At 32.5% G+C, this 22742-nt stretch overlaps 1 protein-coding gene across 14 annotated transcripts in view; it reads left to right on the top strand.

Moving 5' to 3' along the window:
• Cdc42bpa (CDC42 binding protein kinase alpha) overlaps nucleotides 1-22742 on the top strand; it is a 297181-nt gene that overhangs the window by 141804 nt on the left and 132635 nt on the right. For all 14 annotated transcript variants that reach the window (XM_046419709.2, XM_058571920.1, XM_058571914.1 and 11 more), the window contains 5 exons: nucleotides 899-1147; nucleotides 3860-3939; nucleotides 6392-6558; nucleotides 11262-11384; nucleotides 20964-21097. In XM_046419709.2, the coding sequence (XP_046275665.1) occupies nucleotides 899-1147; nucleotides 3860-3939; nucleotides 6392-6558; nucleotides 11262-11384; nucleotides 20964-21097 (753 nt within the window). The remainder of the gene's footprint in view (nucleotides 1-898; nucleotides 1148-3859; nucleotides 3940-6391; nucleotides 6559-11261; nucleotides 11385-20963; nucleotides 21098-22742) is intronic.

Raw genomic sequence — 22742 nt, 5'->3', positions numbered from 1 at the left:
TGGTGATGCAATTATGATTACTTGCTTTACAAGTGTATAAATCAGTTTTATAGAAGTTTTTGTTCTTCCACCTACCTGCAAAGATAGTGCTGTAAATAGCTACAAAGAAATATTAGTTAGTTGTAAGAAAAATCAGGGACAGCATTTAAGAAATCACTGTAGGGCTGGGGTTGTGGCTCAGAGGTAAAGCGCTCGCCTAGCATGCATGAGGCACTGGGTTCAATCCAGCACCACATAAAGTAAAATAAAGACATTGTGTCCACCTATAACTAAAAAATAAATATTAAAAAAAGAAATTATTGTAGTGTAACATGGTATTTAATAGCACAGTTCTGGAGTGAGATAACTCCAGTTCAAAATCCATTTCTGTTATTCTACTAGTTGAGAAAATTACTTGGTTTCCTCTTCCATAGTAGTAGTACATACCTAAGATGATAGTGTTAAAGACTAAATGAGTTAAAGGGGTAAATCACTTTTAATAGCATCAGATACATATTACATTCTTTAAAAATGTTTAATATTAATAAGTTAGTAATTAGTTTGTATTGTATAGGAAAATTATCAACCATCTACATCTTATTGAGATATTGAGTTGAATTCTCCCACTCTTAATCAGTCCTTTTCATTCTAATAACAGTGTAAGGTTTTATAGTATTTACTCTTTCTGTAGCACAAATGTGACTAAGTCACATATAAAATTAAAAGTTCTTTTAGGGAAATGATCTTTTCTTTATTCATCCCTATATCTCCTTTAGTATTAGTACTATTTCCCAGCATACACTTACCACGCGTTTTAAAAATGAAACGTATTTTTAAGAAAAATATACAAATCAATTACACTACTTAATAAGCTTAATATTGATCTATACTCATTTTGTTTCTGTCATTCTTTGTATAGGAGAGATTTCAGTTTCCAGCCCAAGTGACTGATGTATCTGAAAATGCTAAGGATCTTATTCGAAGACTTATTTGTAGCAGAGAGCATCGACTTGGTCAAAATGGAATAGAAGACTTTAAGAAACATCCATTTTTTAGTGGAATTGATTGGGATAATATTAGAAACTGTGAAGCACCTTATATTCCAGAAGTTAGTAGCCCAACAGATACATCAAATTTTGATGTAGATGATGACTGTTTAAAAAATTCTGTAAGTATGACATTATGAAGAAGTTCTGTTCCTGTTTCTTTTAAATATGCTTATAAAGTAATTTTTTGGTTTACCAATGTTGTACTAGGACCACCTTATCAATTATTAATCAAACAATAGTCAAGACTTCCAGTATGTAATAGGGAAATGAAGAGTTAACTGGGGCCAATGTAGTTATTCACAATTGAGTAAAATTCAAAGACTTAACTTCTTTGATAAGTTATTCAGTAGATTTCCTAAGAAGAAGACAAATTGCATGCTTTCTTGATTGTAAAGTGGAGGAGTTGGGAAATCTCTCCCTAAAAACCAGTCCTGAAACTAGTCAAAACTGTCAAAAACCATTTAATGGCTTAATATGTTAACCAAAGGGAAATAAATTGAGAATTTATTCATGAAACACTCCTTAGCTTTGGTTAAAATTACACATAGCACATCCTCCATCCTCATTATCTGCTTGGTTGTGACACTTGTACTAGTAGAATGGTTCTGGATGTAAAAGACAGCATTTGCTGCCAGAAGGGGAAGACTCAATTTGGAGAGCTAAATAACCACACCAATCATGTTGCTGCAAAAAATAGCAAACTTGGTAGGAAATGAATGGGGGAAGTCCAGAGCCTTACTAGCCTGAGGCTATGACTCTGCTTGAGGAAAATGGCAGGCAAATGAACTAGAAAAATATTCTACCATTCTTACAAGGATAGCATGGCGTGTTGATCTCTGTTGTGAATCATCAGATTATATTAAAATTTAGGAAAATAAGCATGTAAAATTTGTAGATTTTTTTGCCTTTTTACTTCTCTTTTTGAGTTTTGTTTTACTGAATTTTACTTCTTGTGGTTTTTATTCTGTACTAAATTTTTTAATATTTATTTTATATGATTTTTTACTGTTCTTAATATACTCAAGGCAGGTAAGCACTTCTCTTACACTTTCAAAACTTCACAAGAAAAAACTAGATAGACTTTCCTTGCATCCTTTACAAAATTTTTGTTCTACTGGGAATTGAACCCAGGTTTTTGTATATGTTAGACAAATACTGTACCACTGAGTGTAGAACTATATTCCCAGCTCTTGATCTTTTCTTTGATTTGCAGGGAGGAAGGTATAGAAGGGATTGAATTCAGGGGCACTCAACCACTGAGCCATATACCCCTAGCCCTATTTTGTATTTTATTTAGAGGTAGGGTCTCACTGAATTGCTTAGCTCCTCCTTGTTGCTGAGGCTGGCTTTGAACTTGTGATCCTCCTCTCTCAGCCTCCCAAACCGCTGGGATGACAGGAGTGTGCCATCATGCCTGATTTTTGAGAAATAGTCTTGCAGAGTTGCTCAGTGTGGCCTTGAACTTGTGATCCTCTTGCCTCAGCCTCCTGAGTAATTACAGTAATTACAGGCATGTGCCACCTTGCCCAGCTCCTCACCAATATTTTATTATTAGAATTATATATTATATTCACTGTTAACAGAAATTATGAGTCATTCCAAATTAAATTTATGGTACAGTTAATTCTAATTATTCATGGTATTATATTTTATAAAGTTATTGTGAACACTATATTAGCTAACATTGATTCATCACTCTTAGAAAGACATGTTTAGGTTTTTGTGGTCATAACATTTTCATGAACTTACCAATACCTAATTGTGTTTTATGTGTGATGCTATTTAAAGACTCCTCATATATTGTTAATTCATTGGCATTGAACTTATGTTTAGCAACACTGTAATTCATGGCCTGAATGAAGCTTATTTAAGATGTTATTACGTCTGTTAAGGTACATTACAGCTTTCTCACTAGATAGAGCTGAGTGCAGTGGCACTTGACTGTAACCCCAGCAGTTTGGGAGGCTGAAGTGGGAGGACTGCAAATTTGAGGCCAGTCTGAGTAAATTAGTGAGACCCTCATCAATTTAGCCTTGACTTGTCTCAAAAAATAAGTAAGCCAGGCGCCATGTCACACACCTATAATCCCAGTGCTTGGGAGGCTGAAGCAGGAGTATCATGAGTTCAAATCACTGAGACCCTGTCTCTAAATAAAATATAAAATAGGGCTCAGTGGTTGAGTGCCCCAGTTAAATCCCCAGTACGCACCCCCCTACACACCAAACAAACAAACAAAAGAAAAGGGCTGGGGATGTAGTTCAGTGGTAAAGTGTCCCTGGTTGAACCCCAGTACCAAAAAAAAGAAATACTAGACAGAACATCAGTGCTGTACTTGGGAGTCATTTAAACAGTGGAATCTCTCACAAAAGGTACAAAAATGTAAGAAACATAAATGTTTATATATGTAGTGGATGTTTGTTTACAGTGTGAAAGCTTGAATGACTTTAGGTGTTCAAGCCATGGCTAGGAATCTGAGCATAGAGCAGCTTAAATTTTGCTCTGCTCTGTACATCTTGAATGGTTGCAAAAACACTGAGTGTTGCTTTTGAGTTTACAAATTAATTGTATCATCTAGAAAAATTGCAAAGGCAGAATATATCAGTAAATGACTGTACTGTTACTATCAGATTTTCAGTCTTCATTTTCATTTATTATAATTTTATAGTACCAGTGTTCATGATGTAAATTTTTTATCACTTAATATCTGTGCCAAAATTACCAGTGTTCCTAAATGGAATAGTCACATATTTCCATTGACAGTTAATATTTATAGCCCAACATACAGGTCATGACTATCTGTTTTTTACCAGATTTTTTTCCCCTTCCTTTAGGAAACAATGCCTCCACCAACACATACTGCATTTTCTGGTCATCATCTGCCATTTGTTGGTTTTACTTATACTAGTAGTTGGTAAGTTTCAAAAGTTAATATAATTTCGACAATTTACATGGATTTTTAAAAAATATATAATATATGAGAGAGCCTTGGTAATTTTTTTAAAAATATAATTAATCTACAGTTGGGAAAAAGCTAGATATAGAAAATGAATAGTATACACAAGAAGATTAACTCATTTTAGAGAGGAAACAGTAGGACCACTGGAGAGCTCATAATCTGTTATCAGGAATTGAAAGAGTCCTACCATGGGGTATTGAATAATATTCTTTAGATGTCAAGCACCAGAATTTTCAGCTTATTGATGTTACCATCCTTTAACCAATTCCTCACTGCCTTTATACCTTCTTGTTCCTCCTCACCCAATTTAGATTCCACTGAGAATGAGTATAATCACTCCTTACATGCCACTTCAGTTCCCTTGGCCATCTCTCATTCTTTTATGCTTGCTTTGCTAAGTCAACATCAATTATTAAAAGTAAATTCTGTCTCTGCCTATGTAGTTCAGAGTGATAAGAGAAATTCAAGTTCACCAAATTCAAATGCCCTATGTTGTTGTTTGGCATATATTCAAGTTCACCAAATTCAAATGCCCTATGTTGTTTGGCATATATACTATTTTACCCTAGTGTGCTCACTCTTCCACTCACCTGGATAAAAATTTCATATTTCACATTTGCCTCCAAAACCTCAATCATCCTCACTCTCAGCTGATTATCTTGCTTTCTGTTTCACTGAGAGGATTGAAACCAACAGGAGACAACTTCTGCAAACTTTTACTAGATTTTCTACCTGCATACCTTTGGATTCATATGTGCTTTTCTTTTCATAGATAGGCCATGTAAGCTTGCAAGTAAGGTCAACTCGTTCTATCTCTACTGTCTAGCACAGTGCACTGCTCAGTTTTATACCATAATTTTTCCCCATGTGTCATCTCTATCAGCAGATAATTTCCCTTGGTTTATAAAAACACTGTTCGTCTTCCTTCTTAAAGCAAAATAAAAAATATCTCTGGATCCCATTTGTTACCAACCTTTTCTCTGTTCTACATATAGCAAAATTACTTCTGACTGTTGACTATTTGTGTTTTTCATTCTGTTCTTTCTTGAATCCAAGATGGAGATTTATTCCCTGTCACTTCATGCATACTGCTTTTTTATCATGTTTTCATTGTCTTCTGTGTTGCTAAATCTAGTGATCACTTCTCATTCCTAGTGTTACTGATTTTGCCTTGTCTCGTCTTCTTTCTATGGCTACAGATCACTAACCTTCTTCTCTTCACGTCTAGAGCACTTTGCTGATTTTCTTTTTTACTTTTCTGGGTACTCCTCGGTCTCCATACCTGATTCCTCCTAATCATCCGGATTTCTGAATATCAGAGTGTTCTAGGGCTCAGTCTTTGGATTTCTTTTTCCCAACTTCTTCTTTATTGTTTTCCCAGATATTTGGGCTATGCATCTGTAGCTGAGACCTCTTTTCTCTCTTCTACTTCAAATTTATCTTAATCCTACATAATATGTTCATAATCTCCTTTGTTATATTTTTCTGAACCTGTCCCAGTATCCTGTTGTAAGTTAAGTCAGAACATGTCACTCCCCTGTTCAGGACCAGTCCCCTTCACTGCTCAACTTCAGTGACTTTGTATCTTTACTCCAAACCAAAGTTCTTACTAGGCCCTATATAACTGGCTCTCTTTTATTTTTCCTGATTTTATTTCCTTCTGTTCTTCTCCTTATTCTACTCCATTCTATCCACACAGAACTCTTTTCTGACCCAGGACCCTTGCATTCTTATTCCAGTTGCCTGAATGCTCTTCCTTCTAATATACCTTTTGCTGGCCTCCTACACTTACTTAGCTTTTCTCATAGTTGTTGTCACAAGAGTAGCTTTTCTGATCCCTTCATCTAAACCTTTATCTCTTCTGCCTCAAGACTTCATTTCTCATTTCCCTGCTTCATGTTTTCTTTTTAGCATTTAACACTTTAATGTATGGAATATTTTATTTATTTATCTTCTTTCTGTTCCTGTAACAAAATTTTAGCTCTACATTGACAAGGATTTCTATTTATTTTCTTTATTGCTGAATGTCTATCACCTCTATTATTTTTAATTAACTTCTATTGAATTAAGGAAAGCACCTTTTGAATTTTAGATTTCAAATTCTGGTAAAGAGCACTATGGTTGTTAGTTTTGACTGCTATTATACTTAACTGTGGTCAAACCACTAATCCTTCACCAAATTTAATTTTATAAAAATTAGTGCTTTCTAAAATTTAGAACCATTTGGTGGATTTAAGTTTTCATTCAAAAAATACTTTTAACAGTGTCTTATGGTAATTTTATAAAAAGTATTTTTTACTGTCATTCTACTATAGATATTCAAATCCATGTGTTAAATTTCAAAAGGTAATTCTTTTTCAGACTTTTTATTGCAGTGTGAACCCACATATATATTTTTTCCCTTCAGTGTTCTTTCTGATCGGAGCTGTTTAAGAGTCACAGCTGGTCCCACCTCACTGGATCTCGATGTTAATGTCCAGAGGACTCTTGATAACAACTTAGCAACAGAAGCTTATGAGAGAAGAATTAAGCGTCTTGAACAGGAAAAACTTGAACTTAGTAGAAAGCTTCAAGGTATATATATTTAAGGATAATGTTTTCCCTGTTAAAATTGGACCCACAGTGTCAGGAGCTATTACAAGTGGTTGTTTTATCTTCAAAAGAAAATCTTTTAAGTGATAAAAATTCAAATTGTAGAAATTTATAAAGAACACAGTATAATATCATTTATGTAAAATCATACAGTTAACGGTAAACAACAACAAAATAGTATGTCTTCCATGGGTGTGGTATATAAGTGTGTAAAATATGTGAGAATAAATACCTCTGTGAAGAGAGGAATGAGGACTCTTCTTGCTTTTATAATACTTTAATGACTTTTCATATCATTTTTTCCTCAATCCTTAAAGAATTCTAGCTCTTGTCCTACTGTCACTGTTTATATCATTATTCCTATTTCAATGATGGGTGATTTAAATATATATATAGGTAAAACTTCTAAGATTCTTAGTTTCCTAATTCTTCACTTGTAAGAATCTTGAATCTTCACCCTACTTTATTTGCTTTGTCTGATACTGGCAAGATATTTTCCACAATTACAGTAATTTTATTAATCTCAGTTTTAAGCAACTCCTCCATTATCTCCTCCTTGTAATTTTCTAATGAATTCTCTCTGGTGCCTTACCTCCAACATTTATTCAGTTCCACTGTTATCAGAAATTCTGTGTCATCCTACAATCATCATTTCACTATTTATCTTACACCTTCTTTTTTCATTATATGATCTGTGATAATCATACTCTTATATCTGCCTTCAAATCTGTTGTTCTCCTTTCTGTTTGTCAAACTGCTTTTTAAATGCAGCTTTGCAACTACATGTGTGGAGCTCAAGGTATCTTTCTTAAAATACAACATACTGACTGGTATCACTTCATATTCATGAACACTAGTCTCAAGTCAGCTCTTAATCCTGCCCAATAATCCTTTTGTGCCTTAGTCTGTTTCCCTGCCCTGTCTTGCAAAATCTGGTGACTGTTTTTCAGTTCTTATCTTTTTACCTGTCAGCAGCATTTGACCCAATTAAGCATTTTTTCCTTAGAAAACACTTTCCTTTTTTGACTTCTGGGGCACTTTATCCAGTTGGTTTTGTTTTTCCTTAGAAGGTGTCCTCATTCTCCTTTGCTGATTGCTCCTTCAGTTTGACCTTTGAATGTTAGCGTATGCTAGACTATAACATGTTTTCGGTTTTCAAAAGAGAAAACCTTACTCCCTGTCTCTCAATTCCTACATCTGATTTATCAGCATATCAGGTCAGCTTTGCTGTTGTAGTAGATTCAGAATCTTTTTTACTTTGTTTTTGCCATACTGGGTATCAAACCCAAAAATCTGATTATCATTCACTGTGGGGTAGGGTTCTTAACCATGCTTTAAACCATATCATATCTATCTATCTCTTATCTATCTATCTATCTCTCCCCCCCTCTCTGTCTTTCAACATCTTACTGCTCTCCCTTTTTTAAACACCCCTATATGCTTTTCCACAGTTATTTTCAACATAACAGCTAAGTAATTGTATCAAAATGCAATTTAGATCATTTTATTTCCCTGAATTTTCCCCAGTCCTAATGGCTTTCCTTCTTATTCACAATAATAACCAAATTCATTTTAATGGCCTAAGACCATGTATGATCTGGCTTCTTATTTCCTTTCTGAAATCATTTCCTAGTACTCTTTCCCTTGTAAGTTCAAGCCATTCTGGCTCCTTGCTGTTTTTGTCCCCCCCACCATAAGCCAGGTAGATCCCTGACATTAGGACTTTTGCATTAGCTATTGCCCTAATGGCCTTGCTTTGATATAATGGCTTGCCTCTCTACTCAAAGCTCCTCTCTACTTGATTGAGGTTGCCCATGATGTCTTTCCTGACCATTCTATTTATAATTCACTCTCAAAGTGCATTTTCTATCTTTTCAGATTTATTTTCTCTAAAATGAAGGATGTAACATACAATTTAGTTTATATACTTTGTGAATAAAGAAATGTATGTATGAACAAATAATCAAGAACTTATAACTCCTAAGAGAGAACCAAAGTTGTTTACAATTATAAAATTTTACTATCATTATTTTAGAGGTCCATTAGAGAAAAGATTACAGACACCAGTAGCACCAACTGTTTTCCGTTTTTCAATATATACTAAAATCTCTACATGTGAATTACTTCCCCTTTGTGACTCAAGATTTTTTTGTTTATTGATTATTTAATATGGTGATATACATATAATAATATACACATTTTGCTTTTATGTGTATGAACAATGAATGTTTATGTACATGTGGACTCCTATAACCTTCACCCACATTGGTATGTAGAATGTTTCCAGCATAGCAAAAAGTCCCCTTTCAGTCCCTGTCTCAGTTTGTGTCCTACTTCCCTGAAGTAATCCCTGTTCTAATTTCTTTCACCATTCATTAATTTTTACTTGTTATTGAACTTTATATAAGTGAAATCATGTAGTATGTGGTTCTCTTTTGTATCTGTCTTCTTCCATTTAACGTGTTGTTTTTGAGAATCATTCATGTTTTCTACATTTCAAAAGTTTATTCTTTATTTTACTATTGTTTAGCATTCTGTATATGTAAATAGTAAAAATTTATGTATCCAATCTATTGGTAGTAGACATTTGTGTAATTTTCAAAAATTGACTATTATGAATAAAGTTCTTGTGCATATTTTTATATATTTCTTTTGGTAGTCGTATATACATATTTCTCTTGGATATACACCTGTAGAACTTCTTGGTTTTGGGGAAGAGAGTTTTCAGCTATGGAAGATATTGTCAAAAAGTTTTCCAAAGTGGTTATATCAGTGCATGGTTTCACGAACATACGAATTTCACTTCCTTCAATCCCTATCTTCAGAACTGGTTTCTGTCAGCTTTTTCCACTCATATCTGTTCTGTATGATGGTGTCTTGTAATTTTAATTTTAATTTTCCTAATGAATGATGACATTGAGTATCTTCATATATTTACTGTTCATACATCACTAATAAGAATATCAAGGAAAAATGTTAAGCTTAGTGATCAATGTTTCTATCCAGCATAATTTTTCTTCAGCCTGAAAAACTTCCTATTGTATTTTTTTAATAATGTAAGTGTGTTGTGACAAATTCTTTTTTTTAAAAGATTTTATTTGTTTAAAAGTGTTCTTAGTTTTGTCTTCATTTTTGAAATATATTTTTGCTGTTTTAGATTTCTAGCTTGGCGGTTTTTTCTTTCAGAACTCTGTAGTTATTGTTCCATTGTTTTCTAACTTCATTGTATTTCTTTAGAAGTTAGCTGTTAAGCTTCATCTCTTGAAGATAATTTATCATTTTGCTCCTTTGGCAGCTTGTTCTTAGTGTTAGTTTTAAACAGTTTGACTATAATGTGTCTAAGCATACCATTCTTTATATTAATATAAAATCCTGTTTGGAATTCACTGAGCTTCTGCAATCCTGATTGATGTCTTATATCAGTTTTAGAAAATTCTAAACCATAATCTCTAGATAATTTCTTTTGCCCTATTCAGTCTTTCTTTCTGAGACTCCAAGAAGATAGGGCAGATATGTGAATAGCTGTAATAAATAGAAAATGGCTAGATCTATTTTCTAGATCCATTAGCGGATCCAGGAGATTTAAGGAGGGACAGGAGCAAGGATGCTTACTCTATCCATATGCTGAAGCAGGCGGTGTATAGAAGGAAAATTAACTTGCCTTAATGTCCATTGGGTATTTTGCAAGCTCATTTTCTACTCCTAATTTAGATGCCTTAAAAATATTAAAAATAGTGGGTATTATTTTAAAATAAATACAGAAAGAATCAATTTGTAGTATATTTTGAACCCAAATAAAAAGAAATATGTAAGAAATAATTATTGGATATAAATTTTGAGAGTTGCACAATATATCTTATACTTTAATTCAAGTTAACAAATACTTTGATAACCATATATCATTGACCAACAAAATCATTATATCATTAACTGTATAATTTAACTGTATGTATTAAATATGTATTAAATACAAAACAGATGGTAATGATTTACACTAACCCACAGAGAGTTTGATAAGGGTGAGACTTACCTTTTGGGAACCTTTCCCTATGTAGCAGAAACCTATTTTAGAACAAAGGGTGGTTTCATTTCTGACATATTCCCAGACATCATTGTGATGATATCTGGGAATAAGCCTCAATAGAGTTAATGTTTCTTCAGTTCCTTGCATTTTCTGATTAGAACTGTAGGATAAATTAATAAATCTATTTCAACTAAATTGGGGAACCAAAGTCATCTATAGATGGGCCTCAACTTTCATACATGAAATTTGGAAGGCTAGCACTTCCATAGATGATATAATAGCATGTTTGAATCTTCTTTTGTACACCAGATTCAGTTGTTCATGTATCATCTGACAGATGATCCTTTTGAATTATCACATGCTAATGCTCTTTTAGTACAGAGTGAATAAATAGTTGATTCACTGGCAGAGTACACCAAGAGTACACGAGTACTTAAAATGGAAAATCTCATGTATTAGAAGGTAGATTCATATATAAATATATATTATACATATGTAAATAATTTAAAGATATGCAATGGAATTTTTATGACATAATGCTCTTTTTTGAATGGATAGATGTTCTGGTCTATAAAATTATGTAAAGATTTTTCTACAAAACTATTAATATTCGTTTTTAAAATTTAAAGTACTTTGATAATTTTCTTTTCTTTTTTTTAAGAGTCAACACAGACCGTCCAAGCTCTACAGTATTCAACTGTTGATGGTCCACTAACAGCAAGCAAGGATTTAGAAATAAAAACCTTAAAAGAAGAAATTGAAAAACTAAGGAAACAAGTAGAAGGTAAATTTCTGTGGTTCATCATTGATTCACTTTAGTAGATTTAAAAAACTGGTTTATTTATACACAGAACATCCATTGAGTCCCTGTATTGTGTTGTAAGTTATATATCAGTGAGGAAAAAGCAAATAAAAATGGTTTTTGTTTTCAAGGAATTCATATTTTGGTGTGGGAATCAGAAATACAAGTAGTCATTATAACACAGGTAAAGAGGCTATGGGAAAAAGTTAATAGATGTACATGAAGTGTACATAGGAGGAGCACTTGTGTTTAAAGAGAACAAAGATGATTTTTTGAAAGACCTACTTTTATTTTTGGAAATCAAGTTGGAGTTTGGCAAATCATATGTATGAACAGGGAAAAGGGAATTAGACTGAAGAAGTGGAGGTACTCTGTATAGAATGGAACTGCATATACATAGGCATGAAGATTTGTGAAAATTTATTTTCTTTGTAATATTTTATTTTTCAGTTTATTACTAAGATTAATTAAAATTAGTTTGACATGTCTGTTTTATTCATTCATGGATTTTTCAACAAATATTTATTGAATACCAGGTGTTGTTTCTTATTTTTGAGTTTAAAAGACAGAAATCCTTGCCTTGCCTGGATGGAGGTCAAACAGTGGGGAAAAAAAACTCAATAAATATGGAAGTGTATGAATGATAACAGTATGTTAGAAAGTGACAAGTGCTTTAAAATAGTGTAGAATAAGGAGATGAGTCAGATGTGCAGGTGAAGAATTTTATCATTTTAAGAAGGTAGGTCCTAGTATAGGCCTAATTGAGAGGATGACATGTTTGCACAAACTTAAAAGTAGGTAAAGGGCTTCGCCATATGTAATTTTGGAAATACATGTTCCAGGCAGAAGGACCAGCCAGTACAAAGCCCTAAAATCAGAATGTGCTTAATGTTGTAAACAGAGGACGGAATGGATAGGGAAGACTAAGTAATCAGAGAGAATGGAAAAAAATGAGATTAGAGAAGTAAATCCAGAGTCTTAGTCATTACTATGAGGTCTTTGGTTTTCATTCGGAGTGAAATAACCTTTTGCAGGGTTTATAGAGACATCACATGATGTGTGAATAAGTGGAGGGCAGAAGAAAGAGGGCACTATCTTAGAATGGGGTTGGGCCTCTCCAGAAATGCAGGTTAAGGCAAAAATAAATGAAAAAAAAGAAGAACTGACACAGGGTCTTCTATTTTAAAAAAAGATTTAAGGTGCCACATTAATATTTTGTTTTTATTAAATAAATGTTGATATCTTAAATTTGAACATAATGTATAAATGCTATTTTTTTTATAAAAGTAGTTTACTTCCTAAGAAATGTCTCTTTATCAAATTTCTTTAAATTTATATTTCTAAAAATAGGTTAGTAACAGTATAAGCAGAATCATTTACTTTGATTTGGTACCAATGATAAAATATTTACAGTGAAACTGAATGTCTTAGAGTTGTGTGACACTATAAAAGCAGTGGAACACAAGACCAGCTAGGATAGGCAGTGATTTATCTTCAAAGGAGTTTGGTTTGGGAAAACTCTATATACCTATCTTAGATCTACTTTTTTTTTTTTTTTATGGTAGAGGCTTTGAATAGCAATAACTTTTGAAAGTTTGTTTTACAATTAAAAATTATGGTGAAATAGATGGAATTGATCTAAAACATTTAAATAAATAGTATTTGTATACTTCACCAAAATAGTTGTGAGCTTCTTCGGTGACCTCATCAAATGGATAATTTTTTTAAAAAAACACATTTTGCTTCTATTTATAGTATGTTCTACCAGTTTCTAAAAGGGAACCTATGGTGACATCCAGCCCATTTTATATAAGAATAGAAATAAATAATTACATTTTTTGAACAGCTGGTATTATATTTTCAGTTTTGGTGTCCACTTATTTATTACTAATTCATAGAAATACAATTGATTTTTATATGTTATTTTATATTCTGTGACATTGATGAACTTGTTAGCTCTAGGAGGACTTTTAAAAAAAAAAGATTCCTGGGATTTTCTATGCTGACAACTACATTATCTGCAAATAGAAACAGTTTTTATTTCTCCCTTTTTGATCTGTATGCTTTTCACTTGTTTTCTGCCTTGTTTCAGTATCTAGATCTTGCAACACTGCGTGGGTGAGAAAAACACCCTAGCTATTCAGTCTTAGGGAGAATGCATTTGGTCTTTCACTTTTCAGTGGAATATTTGCTTTAGATTTTTATAGATACTCTTTATTAAGCTGGCTTTCATAATTTTTTAAATCTCCTTTATCTAATATTAATATAGCCAATCCTGCTTTCTGTTCATTAATATTTGTACTGTGTATCTTTTCCTCCACTTTTACTTTCAACCTCTCTACATAATTTTATTTGAAGTTAGTTTCTTCTAGGCAGCATATAGTTTGGCCATGTCTTTTTAAAAATTTTATATAGTTTGTTAAATTGCACATTATCATCTTTTACCATTAATTTATATTGAAAGGGCCATTGTTTTAAGTAGTGTTGGCAGTTCATAATTTTATTTATTTATTCAATAAAATATTTTCAATCAATGCTCATAGGACTGTTCTTTACTTATTTTTTTATCTCCCATAGACAGAATAGAATCAGTAAAAATATTGAGAGAAAAGATCATCCCCTTATTAAGTATTCTTACCTTGCCAAGCTCTCTTCTATTATGTGATAGTTTCAGTCATGTGCTGTGTTTCATTCCATCTCTTCAGTATCATTCATTCATAATTCATAACCTTTTAAAAGTTCTGATAAAATATGTGTTACATAAAAATTACCATTCTAACCATTTTTAAATGCTTAGTTCAGTGGTATTAAGCACATTTGCGTTGTTGTATAACCATCACCACCATCTGTCTCTAGAACATTTTTATTATCCCAAAGTGGAATTCTGTATGCATTAAACAATAACTTTCCATTCTCTTCTCCTCCTAACCCCTGGCAATCACTATTCTGTTTCTGTCTCAATGAATTCGACAATTTTAGAAACCTCATGTAAGTGGAACCATAAAATATTTATATTTTGTGTCTGGCTTATTTTATTTAGCATAATATACTTAAGGTTTATCCATGTTGTAGCATGTATTAGGATTTTATACCTCTTAAAGTCTGAGTGAAATGCCATTGTATTTCTATAAAACATATTGCTTATCCATTTATCTGTCCAGGAACACACAGGTCACTTCTACCTTTTGGCTATTGTGAATAATACTGCTATGAACCTGAATGCACAAATATCTAAGTCTTGGCTTTCACTTCTTTTGAATATATATCTATAAATGGAATTATGGATTAAATAGTAATTCTAATTTTTTGAGAAATAACCATACCATTACCATTTTCCATATTGGCTGTACCATTTTGTATTTTCTTGAGTAAAATTTGTTTACTCTTCAGTATGTAAAAAATTGATTTGCTGTTGTGTCCTAAGAATTACTCAAGGTGCTAGAGACATGGGTGGTAAAGTTGAATATAAAAGCTGTGCTTCATTCACCCTTAGAGCCAAAGTTTTTAAAATATTTTTATATCAAAGTTGGAGATAAAACATAACTCCCCTAAACACCTGTCTTATGAGTAGCCCCTACTTAACCTTGACCCTGAAGGAAAAATTATCTAAAACACCCTCAATCTAATGTTCCTCCAGGTACTTCTTAAGCAGGCCTTTGTGTACACAAATACCCACCAATTGATGATGTTATGTATTTTCCTATAGCTCTATTTATATTTCTAGTATTTAAAAATTTCTAGAAAAATGTAATAAATCTACAATGATTTTTTGGCTTTCGAATATTGTCTTTACTCACTATATTATGAGTTCTTAGAGGGCAGGGACAGAATTTGTTTTACAACTGTATTCCTAATGTTAACCTCAATGCCTAGCATCATATTAAATACATATTTGAGGGTCTACAGACAAAAATAAAAATTTATGCCCTCATTTAATATTTTTATATGAAAACTATTTTTCCAAATGAAAATTTTACTATAATGTGTAATATGCTTTTTAAACTCCTGTTCTTTTATGGTCTTGGGCTTCTATACCTCCATGTACTGTGTCTCTTTCTCTCCAGTCCTAAACTAACATGTGTTCTTCATTTGTCTCTATTTCATTCTCAGAGAAAAGTGACCGTTAGGGAACTTATTTACCCCATTGTTGATTAGAAGTAAAATGTCTTTGTGTCTCTGAAGAAGTTTGGGTTATTTTATGAGATTAACTTATGGAAAAGCTATGAAACTACTCTTTGTACATCGGGGAGATACTTTGATTGTTGACCAACCTTCTATGACCTCCAGTTTTGTAACCCCTTTCAAGTTCACTAGTTATACTTTTGTTTTAGAAACAGGCTCTCACTGGTGCTCAGACTGATCTCAAATCTCCTGGACTTAAGTGAGCCTTCCACGTCAGCCTCCTGAGTAATGGAGACTACAAATGCTGCCACTGTGCTTAGCTTTCTAGTATTGCATTTCAAGTACCATTTTAATCATGTCCCCTTTGCACGCTTCTCTTAATTTCTATAGCACATATAACCTACTAACATAATTTGTATCTAATTTTCTGCCTTATTTATGATATTGAGTGTTAACTCTTTTTAACTTGATTATGTCCTTGAGGACTTGAGACCAAATTTTATATTTCTCTTATATGCCTCAGTACAAAGAAAAGTACCTCCTTTGTATGATGCTTTTATTAAGTCTTCATTATTAACAGGTTGAGTTTCAGAATTTTAATAACAGGCATGTACTAAGAACCATTTAGTTGATATGAGCTAACCCATTTCTTAGTACTGTTTTTTCTATTTATTCACTAAAATTAGTTTTTCATAACTTCACCTAAATGTTATGGCTAATTGTGTTGCAATGTATATTTTTAAATAGTCTGATGAGAGCTTCTTTCAAAAGTTTTTTTGCCTTACCCATTTTTTAAATATTTTTTAGTTGTAGATGGATGCAATATCTTTATTTTACTTTTATGTGGTGCTGAGGATTGAACCCAGGGCCTTACATGTGCTAGGCGAGCGATCTACCATTGAGCCACAACCCCAGCCCTGCCTTACCCATTTTAATCCATTAGTTGACCAAATTTCAAAGCATCCTGGATTTTTATTGCTTGTAAAATAGTTTATGACTTTTCAGAATGCAAACTTCTGTTTTTCAAATCACAAGTGGCATGTTTCTCTCCATAGTAGAATATTTAGTGAAAAATCAGATGGGAGGCTGGGGATGTGGCTCAAGTGGTAGTGCGCTTGCCTGGCATGCGTGCGGCCCCGGGTTCGATCCTCTGCACCACATACAAACAAAGATGTTGTGTCTGCCAAGAACTAAAAAATAAATATTAAAAAAATTCTCTCTCTCTCTCTCTCTCTCTCTCTCTCTTTTTAAAAAAAAAATTAGATGGGTTTCTTCCCATTACCGCCCCACCAATTTCAAAAGATAAAAAAGTTTATATGGTGAAAATAAGTTTTATTCCCTCTTAAATTTCATTCTCTTTTTTTCTCTCTGAAGACAACCACCATTTCTATTTTTTTTTTTTGTCCTTTCAGAGATAAATCATTCATGGTTTCTAAATATCTATTAGAGCAAAATAGAATGTTTGAAATGCATGTTTCATGGCATTTTTATTATTTAAACTGATTGTTACAATTCTGTATTAGTCAGCTTTGCATCATTATAATGAAATACCTGTGGCAGGCTACTGATGAAGAAAAAGGAGTTCATTTAGCTCATAATTTTGGAAGTTCAAAGTTCAAAATGAGTGGTTTCTCTTTTCTACAGTTTCTTAACCTGGAACATTTTCTTTTGTACTTCTCATAATTCACAGGTTACTGTTTAAATGAATGATTTTTAAGCTTTCTAAAATCGTCTTTAAAGTATCTGAAATGTGAATCATGGAAATCTGATATTCTCTACTCCATTGCAAAACAGCTGAAGTGAAATATTGGGGTGAAAGCAAAGTGAAACCTATGTTGAAGCTGGGTGTAGTGGCACATGCCTTTAATCCCAGTACTTCGGAGGCTTAGGCAAGAGAATTGCAAGTTCAAGACCAGCCTCAGCAATTTAGCCAGGCTGTGTACACAACTATCTGTAGTTGGCTACTATCTACATTCGGTGGGGTCGGGCTCCAAATTCCTCAATAGGACACCCATAGCACAAAAGTTAATAACTAGAATCAACAAATGGGACTTACTCAAACTAAAAAGTTTTTTCTCAGCAAAAGAAACAATAAGAGAGGTAAATAGGGAGCCTACACCCTGGGAACAAATCTTTACTCCTCACACTTCAGATAGAGCCCTAATATCCAGAGTATACAAAGAACTCAAAAAATTAGACAATAAGAGAACAAATAACCCAATCAACAAATGGGCCAAGGACCTGAACAGACACTTCTCAGAGGAGGACATACAGTCAATCAACAAGTACATGAAAAAGTGCTCACCATCTCTAGCTGTCAGAGAAATGCAAATCAAAACCACCCTAAGATACCATCTCACTCCAGGAAGATTGGCAGCCATTATGAAGTCAAACAACAACAAGTGCTGGGGAGGATGTGGGGAAAAGGGTACACTTGTACATTGCTGGTGGGACTGCAAATTGGTGCAGCCAATTTGGAAAGCAGTATGGAGATTTCTTGGAAAGCTGGGAATGGAGCCACCATTTGACCCAGCTATTCCCCTTCTCGGTCTATTCCCTAAAGACCTAAAAAGAGCATGCTACAGGGACACTGCTACATCGATGTTCATAGCAGCACAATTCACAATAGCAAGACTGTGGAACCAACCTAGATGCCCTTCAATATACGAATGGATAAAAAAAATGTGGCATTTATACACAATGGAGTATTACTCTGCATTAAAAAATGACAAAATCATAGAATTTGCAGGGAAATGGATGGCATTAGAGCAGATTATGCTAAGTGAAGCTAGCCAATCCCTAAAAAACAAATGCCAAATGTCTTCTTTGATATAAGGAGAGTAACTAAGATCAGAGTAGGGACGAAGAGCAGGAGAAGAAGATTAACATTTAACAGGGATGAGAGGTGGGAGGGAAAGGGAGAGAAAAGGGAAATTGCATGGAAATGGAAGGAGACCCTCAGGGTTATACAGTGGAGGGGGTAGAGAGAGAGGATGGGAGGGGAGGGGAGAGGTGGGGAGGGGGGATGGTGGAGGATGGGAAAGGTAGCAGAGCACAACAGACACTGGTATGGCAATATGTAAATCAATGGATGTGTAACTGATGTGATTCTGCAATCTGTGTATGGGGTGAAGGTGGGAGTTCATAACCCACTTGAATCAAAGTGAGGAATATGATATGTCAAGAAATTTGTAATGTTTTGAACAACCAACAATAAAAAAAAAAAAAAAAAAAAAAAAAAAAATAGCGAGGCCTTTTCTCAAAATGAAAAAAAAAAAAGGCCCTGGAAATGTATCTCAGTTGTAAAGCACCCCAGGTTCAATCCCTAGTACCCCCGCCCCCAAAAAAGTTGAAATAAAACAGCAAAACTATTCTTAAAGTTTATTGAAGCTATCCTATGAAACAGTTTGTTATAAACTTCATATAATTTATAATTTTATGAAATATGGATTTATTTCTTATAAAGAACAATAGAAATAAGTTAGTAACTTAACAGTTTACCAAAAAAATCGAATGTGTTAGGGTAGAACTCTTCAAAAGTACATAAAAGAGTATGCTCAGAAGTGATTACTAAATGTACCATTAGGATGATTTCTTTGAGCCATAAAATTTGATTAAAATGTACCAGGAAATGACAGAAATCAGCAGCTTCACTTACTAAATTTTGACTGTCATTACCATAAACAACAACCTAAATTAATATCTACATTGAAATTATTGAAATACTGGGTATAAAATAACAGAAAAATATTATTTAAACATGTTTGAAGGAAATTAGAATAGAAAATTCCTATATGAAATGCTGAAATTTGAGAAAATGTTAAAAACTATTCTTCTGATGTTCATATAAAACATTCATTAAAAACTATTACTAAGATAGAATAAAAATTTGTTAAATTTTTTTGCATATATTTTTAAAAGTTGTCAACTATGCTATTCATAAATATATATAAACTTTCAGAGTTTTAAAACAAAATTTTAAAATAAAGCTATGCATTTAGGACACTGACCATCATTAAATTATTTTGTTTATGGAAGGTGGAACCATTTAGTGCTTGAAACATTAATGTATTTAAGTGATTTTTTTAGACTACAGACATGTTTATACAAATGAAATGCTCTTCTCAGTAGAACTAACACAATATTATCACTTTTTCATTTATTGAAAGGATGATATCAATATACAAAACTTTTTGCATTTGTTCCACTTTAATGTACAAATGAATCACCTGAACATTGTATATAAATTCTGATTCTTTGGGTCTGAGTGGACTCTGAGATTCTGTATATCTAAATTCCTGGAGAAGTTTAATGCCATTTGTCTGGGGTTGACATTTAGAGTAATAATGTTGTAAAGAATAGCAAATGTCCAAAACAGAATTAACAATGAATGTGTTTAGTATTCTGTTTTCACAAACTTTAGTTCTTTTATTTACTAGTTCACTTTTGATACCAGGATCATTTCCTAAGAGTTTTTTAAATTTTATTTAAGCATATATGAAAACTAACAATTTTGTTTAGTAACAACCCTTCTGACCCAATCATATGAAACATTATTTAGTAACATTTATTTCCAAGTTGGAGAAGTCAGTGCAAAGTTTACTGGGCTCTGGCCTTCATTCTGGAACTCATTTAATAATAGGACCTTAGGCAAGCTATTGAACTCCCTGAGTTATTTCATCTGAAAAAAATGGAAGAACTGATTTAGATCAGAGGTTTTCAGATATTTACTCTAAAAATCAGAGTTTATTTTGTAATTAGCCAGTGGTGAAACTTGACTAAGTGATCTGGAACCAAACTATTAGAAGCAAAACCAACTTAAAGAAATTAGGCAGGCTGGAGATGTGGCTCAAGCGGTAGCACGCTTGCCTGGCATCACATACAAACAAAGATGTTGTGTGCGCCGAATACTAAAAAATAAATATTAAAAAATTCTCTCTCTCTCTCTCTCTCTCTCTCTCTCTCTTTAAAAAAAAAAAAAAGGAAAAAAAGAAATTAGGCATCAGCCCTATAATGCTTACCCAGGGTAGAGACAAACTTGTTTTTTCTCCTTGGTTGGGTGGTTTTGTTGTTTTCTTAGTTTTTAAGTTTTCATTTGGTCTGAAGGTGCTGTCTTTGGAAGCGTGGTCTTTTTTTCCCCTAATATATACACATTAGTGTTTCAAGCACTAATATAATATATACATATATTATAATAATATATATGAGGCATTTCTGCCCATAAATTTTACAAATCTTTACATTAAGCATATGTCATTCACTATCTTTACAGTGAATCAATATTCATTTAACTTGTCTTGAGTCATACTGGTATGTGGTGTTAATAGATTTAATCTATACCAAATTCAAATACTTCTTTTTTTTTTCTTTTTAATTTGTTTCAAACTGTGGTTCAACCATTTGCTTTAATGGTAAAAGAAGCATTGTCTTGTTTTTTAGAATCCAGTCATTTGGAGCAGCAACTTGAAGAAGCTAATTCTGTGAGGCGAGAATTAGATGATGCTTTTAGACAAATCAAGGCTTATGAAAAACAAATCAGAACTTTACAACAAGAAAGGGAAGAGCTAAATAAGGTAAAAATATATGAATAAATTGTTAAAGCCTTTTCTGTGTTCTTCATTTTCTGTGATCATAATACTGAAAGCATTTGTAATGAATACTAACAATATATAGTCTGTTTTAATTTTTTAAAAGTTGATCTAAAAATTTTAAGAATTGTTTTGATGTATATCATTTGATTATTATCTTGTAATGAAGACATTGAATGTTCTTAAGGCTTTTAAGGAAAGAATATTTAGTTTATTTGGAAAGTTAATTAAAAGACTTGATTAAAAGTGAATGTTGTTGAAAAAGAAACATTTTGAAGAAATATACTAGTAGAATATATTTAGTATCTATGGGAAAATTTAAAATGCAGGAACATTTTCATTACTTATTGCTGATAGGAACATTTTTAAAAGATTATAATTAAAAATCACTGATTTAGTTATTTTTACAAAATGTCAGTTTTTCTTTCAAAGCAGTATGGATAAACAAACTAAAGTCATTTTCTTAAGAACTTTGTGTAGCATTTAAAACAGTATTGGAAGCATCAACAAAATTTACTGATAGCTAAGACTCTGCAACACAGTCATATAAAGTAATAATATTCAAGCAATAGAGAAAATACCTGAACCACATAATGTTAGGTATTGTGGCTTTCATTAACAAATGAAAAAAATGTTGGGATTAACACTTTATAATGCAAACAAATGATCAGTAATTTAAGGAACGATATAAATTATATTCAATGATGTAATATATTATGCACTGATTAATATATAATGAAATCCTTCTGGGGAAGATTTATAAATCTTCCTACCAATAAAGATCTAGAAGAAATTAAAAATAACAACCTTTAAATAAAAACTGTATAATACCAAATTGACTGTTGATGAAGTTAATCCCAAAGAACTAATAGACAAAATTGTTAAAGATTAAATTGAATTAGATAAGAACATTTTTTTTTTTTTGCATTTCCTGCAATTTCAAGCAGTGGTTAGTATTGCTCTATCTAAATTTATGGCCATTTTAATAATATTTGGCATTTATAGCAGATAAATATTTTATTTGCTTTAATGATAGATAATATTTTAATATTAGTGTTTTCTGATATGAGTGGTTTAACGCCAGATTGTTTTATTGGTAGGATTTCTCAGTCAAATTTAGCTAACATAATAAAGATGAAAATATGTTACCTAGATTTTATAGCAGTAGGTATTTTTCCAGTTCTAAATAGGATCTTTTTTTTTTTTTTTTGGTAGTGCTGGGGATTTAACCCAGTGCTAGGCAAGCACTCTACCACCTGAGCTTTATCCCCAACCCTCCCTAAATAGGTGTTAATACTAAAAATCTTTTTAGAATATTTTTTGAAAAGAAAAATGCCTAAAAGAAACAGATTATATGCATAAAGAATTTTAAGAGATTTGATTAATAGGGTACAGATGGTAAAAAAGGAATTCATTTTCTCCTCATCCTTGCTAACATTTGTTATCTTTTGTCTTTTTTTTAATAATAGCCATTCTAGGAGTTGTAAGTGGTATCTTATGTGATTTTGATTTTCATTTCTGTGGTGATTAGTAATGTTGAATATCTTTTTACTTACCCGTTGACTCTGCATGTCTTCCTTAGAGCAATGTCCATTCAGGTCCTTTGCCATTTTCTAATAGGGCTAGCAAA

This window comes from Marmota monax, unplaced genomic scaffold (assembly GCF_021218885.2).
Source record: "Marmota monax isolate L192 unplaced genomic scaffold, Marmota_monax_Labrador192_F-V1.1 WCK01_AAM20220418_F8-fsc00153, whole genome shotgun sequence".
NCBI classification, from domain to species: domain Eukaryota; kingdom Metazoa; phylum Chordata; class Mammalia; order Rodentia; family Sciuridae; genus Marmota; species Marmota monax.
This window is presented reverse-complemented; position numbering and strand designations above follow the sequence as displayed.